At 42.2% G+C, this 15,796-nt stretch overlaps 1 protein-coding gene across 1 annotated transcript in view; it reads left to right on the forward strand.

The window, feature by feature from the left end:
- psmd1 (proteasome 26S subunit, non-ATPase 1) overlaps positions 1-15,796 on the forward strand; it is a 164,178-nt gene that overhangs the window by 115,070 nt on the left and 33,312 nt on the right. The window contains exons 18-19 of the mRNA XM_072474177.1: positions 4,002-4,118; positions 10,661-10,763. Coding sequence (XP_072330278.1) covers positions 4,002-4,118; positions 10,661-10,763 — 220 coding nt within the window. The remainder of the gene's footprint in view (positions 1-4,001; positions 4,119-10,660; positions 10,764-15,796) is intronic.

The raw sequence follows: 15,796 nt of genomic DNA on the forward strand, positions 1-15,796 counted from the left end.
TGTTCCTTTGCCCATCGCAAAGCCCCCTCCTTTTCCTTGAAGCTGTGGAACTGGTCGGTCTGTCTGTCCACCCACCCCTCCCCAATGGCCTCCTTTACCATCTTGCATATGCACGCGAGCTCCCTTCTGTCTTGGCGGTGCTCCCACCCACCAACCCGCTGAACATTTCCGATACATACACCATGGGCATTGAGTCCTCCATCCCCTCCGGCAAGCCCACCATCCGAATATGTTGCCCCCTGGACCTATTGTAAAGGTCATTTGTCTTGTGTCTCAATGATCTATTCGTTTCGATCACCGAAGACAGTTCCGATTCCAGCGAGGCAATCCGATCTCTGTGGCCCAACAAGGTCGCCTCCATAGCTTTGATTGTGGCCCCCTATGCTTCAACGGTCTGATTCGTTTTCCCCAGAGCCGCTCAAATGAGAGCCAAGGCCTCTTCAATTGACAGTTTGTCGGTGCTTTTGAATTCCTTTTCGCGGACAGGGCACCAGAAACTGACTCTGCCATTTGACTTGCCGATTAGCTCTGAGAGGCCTCAGCCTCCATTGGAGAGACCAGCTCTCAGCCTCCTATCCCCTGATTTTTTTTTTTTGGCATTTTAGTCATACAAGATCTTTATTACAATAACTATGTGGGTTTCCGAAAGTAAACAATCTGGGACTAAGAAAGGAGGCAAAAGGAACAGTATTCCAGCGGGAGCCACCTCGTGCGCACCTTTCACCTGCGTATGCCACCAAATCCCTCCCCTCCCCCCTACATACCAGAAACACCGGAGAAATGGCATGAATACTTGTTTCCAGGATTTTCACTGATGCTACAGTTGATGATTAGAAGAAATCCTGTCAAATTTTTGAGAATGTGTCACCGGGTACATTACGAATAAGTAGATCATCATTTAATTATTAAATTCCAATATAGTTATGTATGACCTAGATTGTTTTAATTCAGAGATCATAGCATTTACAGTGCCGAAGGAGGCCATTCGGCCCATCGAGTCTGCAGCAGCCCTTGGAAAGAGCACCCTACTTAAGGCCACACCTCCACCCTAGCCCTGTAACCCAGTAACCCCACCTAACCTTTTTGGGCACCAATGGCAATTTATCATGGCCAATCCACCTAACCTGCACATCTTTGGACTGTGGGAGGAAATCGGAGCACCCAGAAGAAACTCACGCAGTCACGGGGAGAATGTGCAGACTCCACACAGACAGTTACCCAAGCCGGGAATTGAACCTGGGACCCTGGAACTGTGAAGCAACAGTGCTAGCCACTTTGCTACCGTGCTGCCCAAATGCTTAATTTTCACGTTGATTTTAATTTCCATTTTGGTTTAAATGTTCTAATGTGCATTTGGTGAATTGTGCATGGTACTATCAATGATTCACTCACCAGTATAAACTTTTAGGATAAAAATTACAGCACCGTAGTGGCTCTGAAAATATTTCTTAGACAGCAGAGGTAAACAAAGGTTTGAGGTGAAACTAGTATTTTTAATTCCAACAATATTCCTTTAAAGGCCCACCTCATGCCATTTTCCCCCTTCCCATCCCTCTCATCCACACTCATCTTATTCCTTTAATTTCTTTCATATCATCCGATTCCCGATCTCACCCCTTCTTCCTGTGCCATCTCATCCCTCCTGTGCGTTCCCCAACTTCACTCCATGCCTTACTCCCATGCTATTTCACTCCTTCCTCGCCCAATGCTGTAACTTTGTCCGTACCTTTTGTTGTTTATTTTCTCCACCAAATTGACAAGAGATATTGTCAGCTGCATATGTGTAGCTCTCTGCACACCCTACATGCGCCAGGCACTACCCATCAAACCAACTCTCCATCCGAACAGTGCAGACAGATGAAAACTCCATATTGATATGTGGTAACTTTCAAAAACTGTTAGATATTCAAAGAATTCTGTTGTGCTAGCTATTATATAAACCAACTAATACACAGTATAAAGGATGTTTATGCTTTAAACTCTTTTTAAATATACAAGTCTTGCTTAATTACTTGTAACTTAATGTGGGTCTTCCATGAATTTTAAAGAAATATTTAAAATAAAAGTTGTAAATAGCCTTTTGTGCATATACTGAAACCAATTCCATCACTTTTTAGAATTCAGTGGCTTAGGTGTACAGCTAAGTTTAAGTAATAAATTGTAGTTTTAAAATCATCTTGATTGTGGAGCTGTCCATTTTAAGAATCAGAAATTCCTTAATAAGGATTTCTGACGTTCTCGTTCTATTCTAACAATGCATGTGACACAACAAACATTGAAAATTGTAAAACTTTCAAACCGGGCAGCACGGTGGCATGGTGGTTAGCACTGTTGCCTCACAGGACCCTGGTTCAATTCTATCCTTCGATGACTGTGTGGTGTTTGCACGTTCTCTTCTTTTTTGCGTGTTTCCTCCGGGTGCTCCGGTTTTCTCCCACAGCCCAAAGATGTGCAGGTTGGGTGGATTGGCCATGCTAAATTGCCCCTTAGTATCCAAAAGATGTGTAGGTGAGGTTAAGGGGTTATTGAGATAGGGTGGAGTGCTCTTTCAGAGGGTTGGTGCAAACCCGATGGGCCGAATGGCCTCCTTGTGCACTGTAGGGATCTATGATATCACCATTTAAGTAATAAAATTCAAAATTATCTTCCTGTCGAAAGAACAAAATGCAGTCCAGAAACTGATTGTGTTTGAAGGTAAAATGCGACAAGACAATTTACAATATGCTACTAGTAATTTATTAATGCCTCTGTAAACTGGATTCGTCATTAAAGCACCCTCCATATTTTGATTCAAAAAGTACAAGTAGCCAACAGGAAAATTTCAAATGTGACCTTGCTAACCGGATGGTTCAATGATAGGTTAACAGGATGAGGGACTTCAGTAATATGGCAAGATGGGAGAAACTGGCATTGTTCCCCATAAAGCAGAGAGGTTATAGGGATATTTAATAGATGTGTTCAAAATTAAATAAGCATAAACAGTTTCTGGGACAATGTGTCATATTTCTAGAGCTTGGCTGACTTTACTGGATAGTTTTCCAGTATGTTTTCCTTTTTATTAAGTACTTGGGTAATAATTCGGGTGAGTCTGATAATTCGGGTGAGTCTGAAGCAAAAATGGTAGCTGAAAAAGTTTGGAAAGATTTAACAATATAATTGACTAACATTGTGGGAATTCTGCTGTTTGGTGCTTCTTCATATGTTTTGGTTTATTTCAAATTTTGTTTTCTAGTTTTGTATTTGTATCTTATGACTTTTACTTTCATGCACTATTACTATTGTGCTGCAACAAATTTGTTTGTACAAGTACATATTTGAAGTATTTAATTCCCAACATGCTGCACCCAAGAAAAAAAACAATCTTTCTGCCTGACATTTCCCTCTTGCGTGAAGGCATCACAGCCTGTTCCACTCTGGTTCATGTCAGAAACAGAGTGTAACGTAAAATAGAACCTTTTCCTTCCAGCTCTACATCATCGAGTCTTTTGTTTCAAGATGCCCCAAGCCAGGGGCTGGTTTAGCACAGGGCTAAAGATCTGGCTTTTAAAGCTGACCAAGGCAGGCCAGCAGTACGGTTCAATTCCCATACCAGCCTCCGCGAACCGGCACTGGAATGTGGTGACTAGGGGCTTTTCACAGTAACTTCATTTGAAGCCTACTTGTGACAAGCGATTTTCATTTCATTTCACATGCTGCCAATGCATCTTACGATGGCTGCATTGCATACTGAATAAGTGACTTATAGTATCCCTGCCAAATTAACTCAAATCTATGGTGGATGAATTCTGGTCTCTGAAAGCTGTCAGAAGTATTTTCTAAGGTGCTTCTTGTGGGCAGACGTTTCATCTTGAAAGTATACAGATGCACTGATTTCACTGTATACTGAATAACTTCTGCTGAGCTCAACCATTGTTTATACTGAAAAGTTCCAGAGCCTTCAGCCTGGGACACCATTTGCTTCTTCACCTCATGTTTGAGTAACAGCTTCTATTGCTTTATAGGATGCCATAAACCTTTTGGAGCCAATGACTAATGATCCAGTGAACTACGTTCGTCAGGGTGCTCTGATTGCTTCTGCCCTTCTCCTAATCCAGCAGACTGAGGTCACATGTCCAAAGGTAAGGTCAGATGTGAAATATGCACTCCAGCCATCCACATTATAAATATACAGCTTCCAGAAATACGTGGTCAGTGCCGGCTCCCCTCACTGTTTACTGCAAATAAACTGCAGTGGGATTTCACTAATTTTTATATTAATTCAGAGTTAAATTACATAATCCCATGAATACATTCTTCCTAATTACTACATTTTCTAGTACAAATCAATAAATCCAGGTCATGTAAACATGCAAACACTATTTTTGAGATTGATCCTGTTATTTCCATGTTTTTATCCCCTCACCCTGTTCAACTATATATAATGCTTAATTTTAGAAGCTTGTTTGTCAGCAGCAACAGTTCTGTTATAACTTTGTCCATTAGTGCATTTATTAATTCATGTTCTAAATCAAAATTTGAAACTTATAAAGATTTTAAAGTTGCATGTCATAGTCAGTCCTGTCTTGGAATTTATTTTCATAATTTAGATTAGCTATCATATCTTGTGTATACCTGTGCCAAGCTATTTATTTCACCTCTTCAGTTTGTTCATGCCGTTGCTAATTCTTCTGATCAGGATATGGTTTGTATATCTCTATATGGATCCTTGCAGTAGCCTGTGCTTTTTGTAACAATTTTCAATTCCATAGCATTCTCCAAAGAGCTTCACAACCAGAAACTACTTTTGGAGTTTAGTCATCTTATATAGGCAAAAGTGACAGCCTGCATGCTCTCAGTCTGACAATGAGATAAATGGTCAGGTAACTTTTAGTGGTGTTGGTTGAGGGGAAAGCTTCCCATCTGCTCTTTAAATAGTGCCATGGGGGCTTATCTGTCCACTCGAACAGGCAGACAGGGTTTCTGCTCAATGTCTTATTTGAAAGATTGCACTTCCTATTATGAAGCTACTGTATGAAGTTCCCTTAGTACTGCACTAATATCTTGGTGTTGTGCTCAAGTTCAAAGTGAAACTAGAACGTGCAACCTTTTGATTGGGTCAAACCACCTTTTGAGGCAAGTTGGTACTTAAGAATATAAATACCTTTTTGTGAGCACTTAATTATTTTCAAAAGGGTGCACATGTTCTGGGCCAAGCAGCAAAGCTTGCCATTGATATCAGTGAGTTATTGTTAAAATAACTGTCATAAATTTGATAGCCTATCTCTTCAGGGCTTCAATGTATTCTGAGTTCTAAGATTTTTCTTGCACATAAGCAGATGAGGGAAGATTTTCCCCCAAACAACATCACTTGATAGGCACCATGCTTAGTGGCATAAGTTGAAGTGTTGCCCCAATCATCTTTGTTAATAGAGAATACCCGACTGTGCGTGAATTGTTTGAGGCAAGCAACTGAGTCCGAAATGGTTAAATAAGTCACTTTTTTACGATAGAGGGGACAGGAAATCCTTGCAGTGCAAAAGGAGGCCATTTGACCCATCAGGTCTGCACCAACCCTGCGAAAGAGCACCCTACCTAGGACCACTCCACCGCCCTATCCCTGTGACGCTATAACCCCACCAAACCGTTGGTCACAAAGGAACAATTTTATAATGGCCAATCCACCTAACCTGCACATCTTTGGACTGTGGGAGGAAACCGGAACACCCTTTGGAAACCCACGCAGATATAGGTAAAAATGTGCAAACTCGACACGGTCACCCAAGGTTTGAATTGAACCCAGGTCCCTGGCGCTGTGAGGCAGCAGTGCTAGCTACCGTGCCACCCAGAAATATTGAAATAGTGTATTTCACAACTTTGAGATGTATCAAAGCCTTTTTCAGCTAATGAAACGCTTTTGAAGTGTAGTCGTTTTGTAATGAAAAGCATGGCAGCCAATTATGCACAACTATGTCTCAAAAGCAATGAAGCAATAACTAATAATCTGTTTTGATGATTTTTGGTTGAGCGATAAATGTTTGCCAGGACATTAGGAAGAAATACCATGCCCTTCAAAATAGTCCCATTTGAAGTTTAAATGTCACATCTGAAAATTGGTACCATTGGCAATGCAGCACTCCTTCAGTACTAGAATTTGAAATCTCTTTCAAGTGAGACTTAAACCTACAAACTTCTGGCTCCAAGGATGTTATTGCTGAGCCAAGGAAGACACTTAACAAGATCATGAATCATGTGTCTGAGTCCTACTTGTGCATTTCATTGTGTCAGGTGTTTACAGTCCCAAATGCCTGATGTTGAACTTTTTGGGACTCTTCCAGATTTAGAAACTTCGAACTGTTGTTCGTTGCCAGAGGTAGAACGACGAAGATTTATGACCCAGAAGAAGACATTCAGCCCATTCTATCTGTGCCAGCCAAATATCCAGCCTAATCCTACCTACATTGTCTGCAGGTTATGTCACTTCCTTCCACGTATTTTTAAAACAATGAGGTTTCTACCTCTCATCCTTTTCCGACAATGAGTTACAGACCCCCACCACCCTCTGAGTGAAAGATATTCCCAACTGCCCTCTAATCCTCCTACCAATTACATTAAACCTATGTGCTCTGGTTATTGACTTTTCTGCTGTCACTCTTGTCGTCATAATTTTATACACCTTCATTAATTATCCCCTCAGCCTCCTATGTTCCAAAAAAACAATCCCAGTCTATCCAATCTTTGACCCAGAGCCGGGATGGAACCCGGGACCTTGGCGCCGTGAGGCAGCAGAGCTAACCATTGTGCCACCATGCTGTCCCCTGTTTGTATTGAGATTTGAGTAATGTTTTTCAAAAAATATGTTGAAATGAATGATCAGTTGAGTGCTGTTATGATGTTCTTGTCAAACAAAATTTAAAAAAAAGAATCCATATACCCAGTTTTGATTAGCAATGGATGAATTAACCAACTAACAAGAAAAGGCCGCATCATGATCATCACACACTCATGTAAGTGTGACAAACAAAGCTGAAGCATTTGCAACCATCTTCAGCCAGTGCTGAGTGGATAATCCTAAGTCTGCTCCTGAGGTCCCCACCATCACTGATATCTTCAGCCAATTCAATTTACTCCATGTATTATCATCAAGTAGCTGAGTGCACTGGAGACGGCAAAGATTATGGGCCAGATAGCATCTCATCTGTAGTGCTCAAAACCTTCATAATTAGTCACATCCTTAATTAACCTGTTCCACTATACAGCGCACAGTTTTCCAAATTGATGGGTCTAGAATCATAGAATCCCTAGAGTGCAGAAGGAGGCTATTTGGCCCATCGGGTCTACACTGACCCTCTGAACGAGCCCACTCCCCACCCCATAACCCCACCTAACCTTTTGGACATTATGGGCAAGTTAGCATGACCAATCCATCTAACCTGCACATCTTTGGACTGTGGGAGGAAACCGGAGCACCCGGAGGAAACCCACGCAGACACGAGGAGAACATACAAACTCCACACAGACAGCTGGAATTAAACCTGGGTCCCTGACCCTCTGAGGCAGCAGTGCTGACCACTGTGCCACCATGTCTCCCCAATGATGCCAAAGTATTTCCTCGTCACAAAGAGCAGGGCAAATGCAGGCTGAATAATAGCCAACATATCAAGTGATTCCCAATCATCAGCAAAGTGATGGAAGGAGTCACCAGCAGTGCTATCAAGTGGTACCTATTCACAAAATAACCTGTGCATTAGTGCTCAGCTTGGGATTTGCCAGAGCCATTCCATTCCAGACCTCATTACAGCTTTGGATCAAACATGAAAACATGAATTCTAGATTTGAGGCATATCCTTAAGGTAGCATTTGGCTGTGTTTGGCACAAAGGAACCCTACTCAAACTCGTCAGTAGGATAAAAACAGAATCCTGGAAACATTCAGTAGGTCAGGCAGCATCTGTGGAGGCCTGAAACATTTGGCAGGATTTTCTGTGCAACTCGCCATGTGTTTCATGGAGGCGGCCCACCATTGGCCGGCAGCGGGATATTCTGGTCCACTGAAGGCACCCCCTGCTGCTGGGATCCCCGTGGAGGCGGGAAGATCCCACCGGCATGAGCGGCAGGCAAGTTCCGGTCATTAACTCTTTCCCTGCACAGATGTTCCCTGACCTACAGAATATTTCCAGCATTTTCTGTTTTTATTTCAGATTTTCTGCAGTATTTTGCATTTGTTGAAGTCCGTAATAATCAAGAGGAAAGCTATCCAGTGGTTGGAGTCATACCTAGCACAAAGTAAGATGTTTGTGGTTGGTTGGAGGTCAATCCACCTAGGCCAGAGTTGTTGCAGAAATTCCTTGGTCAAAATGTCTTCAGCTGTTATATCAATGACCAAGCTTCCATTTACAAAGTCCGAACTGGAGCTGTTTTTTGTTGGACAATGTTCTCTTCCATTTGACTAGCACTGTTGCTTCACAGCGCCAGGAACCTGGGTTTGATTCCCAGCTAGGGTCACTGCCTGTGCGCAGTCTGCACGTTCTCCCCGTGTCTACGTGGGTTTCCTCCGGGTGCTCCGGTTTCCTCACACAGTCCAAACATGTGCAGGTTAGGTGGATTGGCCATGCTAAATTGCCCTTGGTGTCCAAAATTGCCCTTAGTGTTGGGTGGGGTTACTGGGTTATAAAATAAAAAGGTTGTGTGGGGTAACGGGGATAGGGTGGAGGTGTGGGATAAGTAGGGTGCTCTTCCCAAGGGCCGGTGCAGACTTAATAGGCCGAATAGCCTCCTGCACTGTAAATTCTATGATTTGTAATTCCTCAAATAATGCAACAGTTCAGTCGTGTGCGTGACGTGCACCAAATTCAAGGTTTGGGCTGATACGTAGCGCATATGTTATTTGCGACAAGTGTCAGACAATGATTATCTCCAACATTCAAGAAAAGAGGGAGATAGAAATTGAGAAACTGCAGAACATAATGTGTCATATGGAAATGCGGGAATCTATTTTTAACAAGATTATAGCAGAGCCCTCGGTGCAATCAGGCAGAATGAACATGGTTTTGTGAAAGGAAAATCATGTTTGACTAATTTAAATATTTCTTTAAGGAAGTAATTAGCTATGTGGATAAAGGGGAACCTGTCAATGTAGTGTACTTAGATTTCCAGAAGGCATTTGACAAGATTCCATATCAAAGGTTACCACATAAATTAGGGGCACATGATGTAGGAGATAATATAGTAGCGTGATTAGAGGATTGGCTAGCCAACAGGAAACCAAGAATAGGCACAAATGAGTGATTTTCAGCTTTGAAAGATGTAGCGAAAGGAGTGCCATGGGAATCACTGCTGGAGTCCCAACTATTTACAATCTGTGGATGAAGGGACAAAATGTATGGTTGCTGAATTTGCTGATGAGACAAAGTTAGGTAGGAAATTAAGAAGAGGGCATTTGGGATATAAATAGTTTAAGCGAGTGAGTAAACATCTGGCACATGGGATCTAATATAGGAAAATGTGAACTTGTCCACTTTGGCAGGAAGAATAAAAAAAGCAGCATATCAACTAAATGGAGACAGATTGCAGAACTTGGTACAGAAGGTTCTTGGTGTCCTGGTACACAAATCGCAAAACGGTGGTATACAGGTATAGCAAGTGATTAGGAAGACAAATGGAATGTAGTAATTTATTGCAATGGGAATTACATCTTAAAAATAAAAGAATGTTTTACAATAGTTATACAGGACATAGATGAGACCACATTTAAAGTACCGGTGTACAGTTTTGGTCCCCTTATTTGAGAGAGGACATAATTGCATTAGAAGCAGTTCAGAGAAGGTTCACTCGATTGATTTGTGTGATGAGAGGGTTATGTTATGAAGTTCGGCATGAATTCATTGGAGTTCAGAAGAATGAGGGGAGATTTTATTGAAACTAATAAGAACCTGAGGGGTCTCGACAAAATGAATGTTGAAAGGATGTTTTTCCGTGTGAGTGAGGTCAGAACTAGGGGCCACAGTTTAAAAAATAAGTGTTCTCCCATTTAAGACCGACGAGGATAATTTTTTTCTTTCAGAGGGTAATTAGTCTGTGGAACACTCTTCCCCAGAGAGTGGTAGAGGCAGGGTCATCGAATATTTTTAAGGTAATGACAGATTTGTAACTAAAAAGGCATTCAAAAGGTATCCGGGATAGGCAAGAGTACAGTTGAGGCCACAATCAGATCAGCTATGATCTTATTGAATGGCAGAGCAGGCTTGATGGGCCAAATGGCCTGCTCCTGCTCCTAATTCAAATGTATGTAACAGCAGACAGCCTAACCACTTCCACCTAACATTTGGTGACATTACTAGCTTTGAGTCCCACACCATCAACATCCTAGGGAGAGTCATTGACCAGGAACTCAACTGGACCAGCCACACAAATGCTGTGGCAGCTAGAATTAGTTGGAGACTTTGTATTCTGGAGCACATTGCTCACTATCTGACTTCTCAAAGTCTCTCCAACACCTACAAGTCAAAGCTACAATGAAATACTCTTCAGTTGCATGTATGGATGCAGCTGCAATAACTCTCATGAAACTCAAGACCATTCAGGACAAAACAGTTTGCTTGATAAGTGTTAAAGCCATAGAATTATGTATTATACATGTTATATAAATTCATCTTTGACCTACTGTTCTGTGGTTCTTTTACTAGGTCACACAATTCCGACAGCTCTACGCAAAGGTTATCAATGACAAGCACGATGATGTCATGGCCAAGTTTGGTGCCATACTAGCTCAGGGCATTCTTGATGCAGGTAATACTTAAATAACTTGTATTACCAAATGGGAAGCTGATTTAGAGGACTTTTTGTCAGTACCTCATTCCAACCTGTCTGCTGTCCCTTGTGTGAAGACTTTAGTTTAAGCAATGAAATACTATGTAATTTGAGCTAGTTTAAGGAATCTCTGAAGCTGATAATTTGAGACGGTGAATTAGGTGCAGTCAATTGCTGCCAAAACAGTTTGTTGATCTAGCTCCCTGGCACCGTCATATAGCATTTGATTACAGGATAATATGCAAAAATGAATAGGAGCAAAAATGTGCTAACCATGCTGGACTAATATTCGTACATTAAAAAGCAAGAACCTAGAAATGTTGAAACTATGAAACAAAATTTAAAAAATGCTGGTAGCACTCAGCAACGCACAAGCCAAATCTCATGTGGCAAGATTAAGTTAATTTTTTGGATTAAGTCCTGATCACAGCTTCACACTTCCCTTGGTTCTATCCATTTCTAAATGCAGCCCATCTATGCTTATGCGTTTACCCAGAGGTCAGGCAGAAGGTCATGGTGTCAAGCTCCAGTCCAGAGACTTGAGCACGATTTTGGTTATCTCTCCAGTGCAATAATGAGCACCGGAGCAGCAGGCCAGCAAGTGTAGAGAGTGGGAAAGAGTTTGAGACTAAGACAAATATAACAAAGAAGGAGATCTCTGTGGATCTGGCGGTCTGGAGTGCGTTTGCTTCAACACAAGAAGTATAACAGGCAAGGCAGATGAACGTAGAGCATGGATTAATGTGGGGAATTATGATATTATTACGGAGACATGGTTAAAGGACGGACAGGACTGGCAGCTTAACGTTTCAGGATATCGATGTTTTAGACAGGGGGTAGCAGAAAGGGTAGGGGAGTTGCATTACTGGTTAGAGAACATATCACAGTTGTGATGAGGGAGGATCTCTGAGGGATCCTGCAGTGAGGAATTATGGGTAGAGCTCATGAATAGGATGGGTGCATCACAATGTTGGGGTTGTACTATGCGCCTCCCAACAGCCAGCGGGATACAGAGGAACAGATATGTAGTCCGATTCTGAAAAGATGTGAAAATAACAGAGTTGTTGCGGTCGGTGATTTAAATTTCCCCCACATTGACTGGGACTTCCTTAGTGCCAGAGGTTCAGATGGAGAGCAATTTATTAGGTGTGTCCAAGAGGGTTTTTTGAAACAGTATGTTGATGGTCCAACCATGGTAGGGGCCTGCCTGGACGTAGTATTTGGGGAATGAGCCCGGCCAGGTGATCAAAGTTTCAGATGGGGAACATTTTGGGAATAGTGATCACAATTCCTTAAATTTTCGAATACTCAGGATAAGGACAAAAGTGGTCCTCGAGTAAGGGTGCAAAATTGGGGGAAAGCTAACTACAACAGAATTTGGCAAGAGCTGGAGGATGTGGACTAGGAGCGGCTGTTTGAGGGTAAACCCACTTTTGATACGTGGGAGTCTTAAAGAATAGTTGATTAGAGTGCAGGACAGGCATGTTCCTGCGAAAATGAAGGACTGAAATGGCAGGATTAGGGAACCATTGATGACGGGGGGAAATTGTGAGACTAGTCAAAAAGAAGCATACAAACAAAGCTTTTGAAGAATATAGGGAAAGTAGGAGCAAACTCAAACGGGGAGTTAGGGCCAAAAGAGGCCATGTCATTGGCAAGCAAAGAAAATCCCAAGGCCTTTTATACATATATAAGGAGCAAAAGGGCAGCTAGGGAAAGAGTAGGACAAAGGAGGGAAGTTATGCGTGCAGTCAGAGGAAGTGGGTGAGATCATTAATGAGTACTTTGCGTCGGTATTCAAGGAGAAGGACATGATAGATGTTGAGGTTAGGGATTGTTGTGTGAATACTCTAGGACATGTCAGCATAAAGAAGGAGGAAATGTTGGATATCTTAAAATACATTGAGGTAGACAAGTCCCCAGGGCCGGATGGGATATATCCCAGGTTACTGTGGGAGGCAAGAGAGCAAATAGCTGGGGATTTAACAGATATCTTTGCATCATCTTTGACCACAGGCGAGGTTCCAGAGTACTGGAGAATCGCCAATGTCCCTTTGTTTAAGAAGGGAAGCTGGGATAATCCAGGTAATTATAGGCTGGTGAACTGACGTCAGGGGAAGCTGTTGGAGAAGATACTGAAGGAGAGGATTCATTCACATTTGGAAGCAAATGGACTTATTAGTGATGGGCAACATGGCTTTGTGCAGGGAAGATCATGTCTTACCAACTTGATAGAGTTTTTTGAGGAGATTACAAAATTAATTGCTGAGGAAAAGAACAATATAGCACGGGAACAGGCCCTCCGGCCCTCTAAGCCTGTACCGGCCATGATACCACCCTTGGCCAAGTCCCTAAAGACTGTGGATGTCATCTACATGAACTTTAGTAAGGCGTTTGACAAGGTCCCTCATGGCAGACTGGTACTAAAGGTAAAGTCGCATGGGATTCGGGGTGTGTCAGCTAGATGGATAAAGAACTGGCTTGGCAACAGGAGACAGAGTAACAGTGTAAGGGAGTTTTTCAGAATGGAGTTCTATAACTAGTGGTGTTCCACACAGATCAATATTGGGACCACTGTTGTTTGTAATATATATAAATGATTTGGAGAAAAATGTAGATGGTTTGCAGATGACACTAATAGATGGAGTTGCAGATAGTGAAGGGGACTGTCAAGAGAATACAGCAGAATGTAGATAGATTGGACAGTTGGGCAGTGTACTAGCAGATAGAGTTCAATCTGGACAAATGAGAGGTGATGCATTTTGAAGATCAAATTCAGGTGTGAATTATACAGTAAATGGCAGAACCCTCGGGAGCATTGACATACACAGTGATTTGGACGTTCAGGTCCACAGTTCCATGAAAGTGGTGATGCAGGTGGATAAGGTACTTACGAAGGCATACAGCATGCTTGCCTTCATCAGACAGGGCATTGAGTACAAGAGTTGGCAGGTCATGTTGCAGTTGTATAAAACTTTAGTTAGGCCACATTTGGATTATTGCATGCAGTTCTAGTCACACTACCAGAAGATCACACTTTGGAGAGAGTGCAAAGAAGGTTTACCAGGATGTTGCCTGGTCTGGAGGGTGTTAGCCATGAGCAGAGGTTGGATAAACTCTGATTGTTTCCGTTGGAAAGACGGAGGCTGAGGAGAGACCTGAGTGAGGTGTACAAAATTACAAGAGATATAGACAGGGTGAATAGTCAGAAGGTTTTTCCCAGGGTGGAAGACTCAATTACAAGGGGGCACAAGTTCAGGTTGAGAGGGGGAAAGTTTAGGGAAGATGTGAGGGGAAAGTTTTTCACGCAGAGGGTGGTGGGTGCCTTGAATGTGTTGCCAGTGGAGGTGGTGGAGGCACAATCTCAACGTTTAAGATGTATCTTGATAGGCACATGAATGGGCGGGGAATGGAGGGATACAGATTATTTGGGAAATAAGTAGTAGGTCTAAATAAGGAATCTGGATTGGCGTAGGCTTGGAGGGCCGAAGAGAATGTTCCTTTGTTATAATGTTCTTTGTTCTAATTCAGTGTCATTAGGTTCACAAAATCTTGGGTTCAAATTATTGCAACTTATTTATAATATCAATGTTAAATCCAGGAGAGTTAGGCAGCGAAATGGCAGATGGAGTTCAATACGGACAAATGTGAGGTGATGCATTTTGGAAGATCAAATTCACGTATGAATTATACAGTAAATGGCAGAACCCTTGGGAGCATTAACATACAGAGGGATCTGGGCGTTCAGGTCCATAGTTCCATGAAAGTGGCAATGAAGGTGGTTAAGGTGGTCAAGAAGGCTTATGGCCTGCTTGCCTTCATCGGCCGGGGCATTGAGTACAAGAGTTGGCAGGTCATGTTATAGTTATATAAAACTTTAGTTAGGCCCCATTTGGAATATTGCATGCAGTTCTGGTCACCACACTACCAGAAGGACGTGGATGCTTTGGAGAGAGTGCAAAAGAGGTTTACCAGGATGTTGCCTGGTCTGGAGGGTGTTAGCTATGAGGCAAGATTGAAGAAACTCAGATTGTTTTCGTTGGCAGGACGGAGGCTGAGTGGGAGTCCTGATTGAGGTCAACAAAATTACGAGATGTCTAGATAGAGTGAATGGTCAGAAGCATTTTCCCAGGTTAGAAGACTCAATTATGAGGGGGCACAGGTTCAAGGTGAGAGGGGAAAGTTTAGCGAAGGTGCGCGGGGAAAGCTTTTCACGCAGAGGGTGATGGATGCCTGGAACGCGTTGCTAGTGGAGGTGGTTGAGGCAGGCACGATAGCAACCTTTAAGATGCATCTTGATAGACACATGAACGGGCGGTGAATGGACGGATACAGATCATTTGGACAATAAGTAGTAGGTCTAAATAAGGAATCTGGATCGGCGCAAGCTTGGTGGGCCAAAGGGCCTGTTCCTGTGCTGTAATGTTCTTTGTTCATGCCAATAGAATATTGTTTGCAGAGCAAATGAGCCATGCCCTTAAGTCTTATTGAAGAACTAGTTTCAAAATGCTCTACAGATTGTTTCAAGCACCCTTTTTAATGCAGTTATAAACTGATTTACCTTTCTTTGCAATTCAGTATATTCAGTGAGAGCAAAAGATTTTAGACTGAGATTTTCTTCAATTTTTTTCACCTTTTTAATCAGGGCAGTTAAGTTCCTCATTAACTTAGTCTGTCCCTCACAATGAAGCAATTCTTAGCATTTGTGATTTTATTTCAGTGTATTACAATAAGAATATTTGGAAATTCCTTATTCTTTCCATATATTTTTCTAGTTAATTTCTGTATATGCGCAAAAAAAAACCCCCCCCCATAAAGATCTTGTCATATTTGTAATTATTTTAGTGAGAAGAAAATAGGTCATGTGAACAGCAACCACATTCATTTCTTCAACAGTGACTCAATATCTGTGTTGATAGACTACAAAGGAGGGACCTGATTCCTTTCATAAACTGCATGATAGTAATAATCATACCTGATGGTGGTTGGCCAAATCACTGCTTTGAGGGGCT

This window comes from Scyliorhinus torazame, chromosome 14, assembly GCF_047496885.1.
Source record: "Scyliorhinus torazame isolate Kashiwa2021f chromosome 14, sScyTor2.1, whole genome shotgun sequence".
Classification (NCBI taxonomy): Eukaryota; Metazoa; Chordata; class Chondrichthyes; order Carcharhiniformes; family Scyliorhinidae; genus Scyliorhinus; species Scyliorhinus torazame.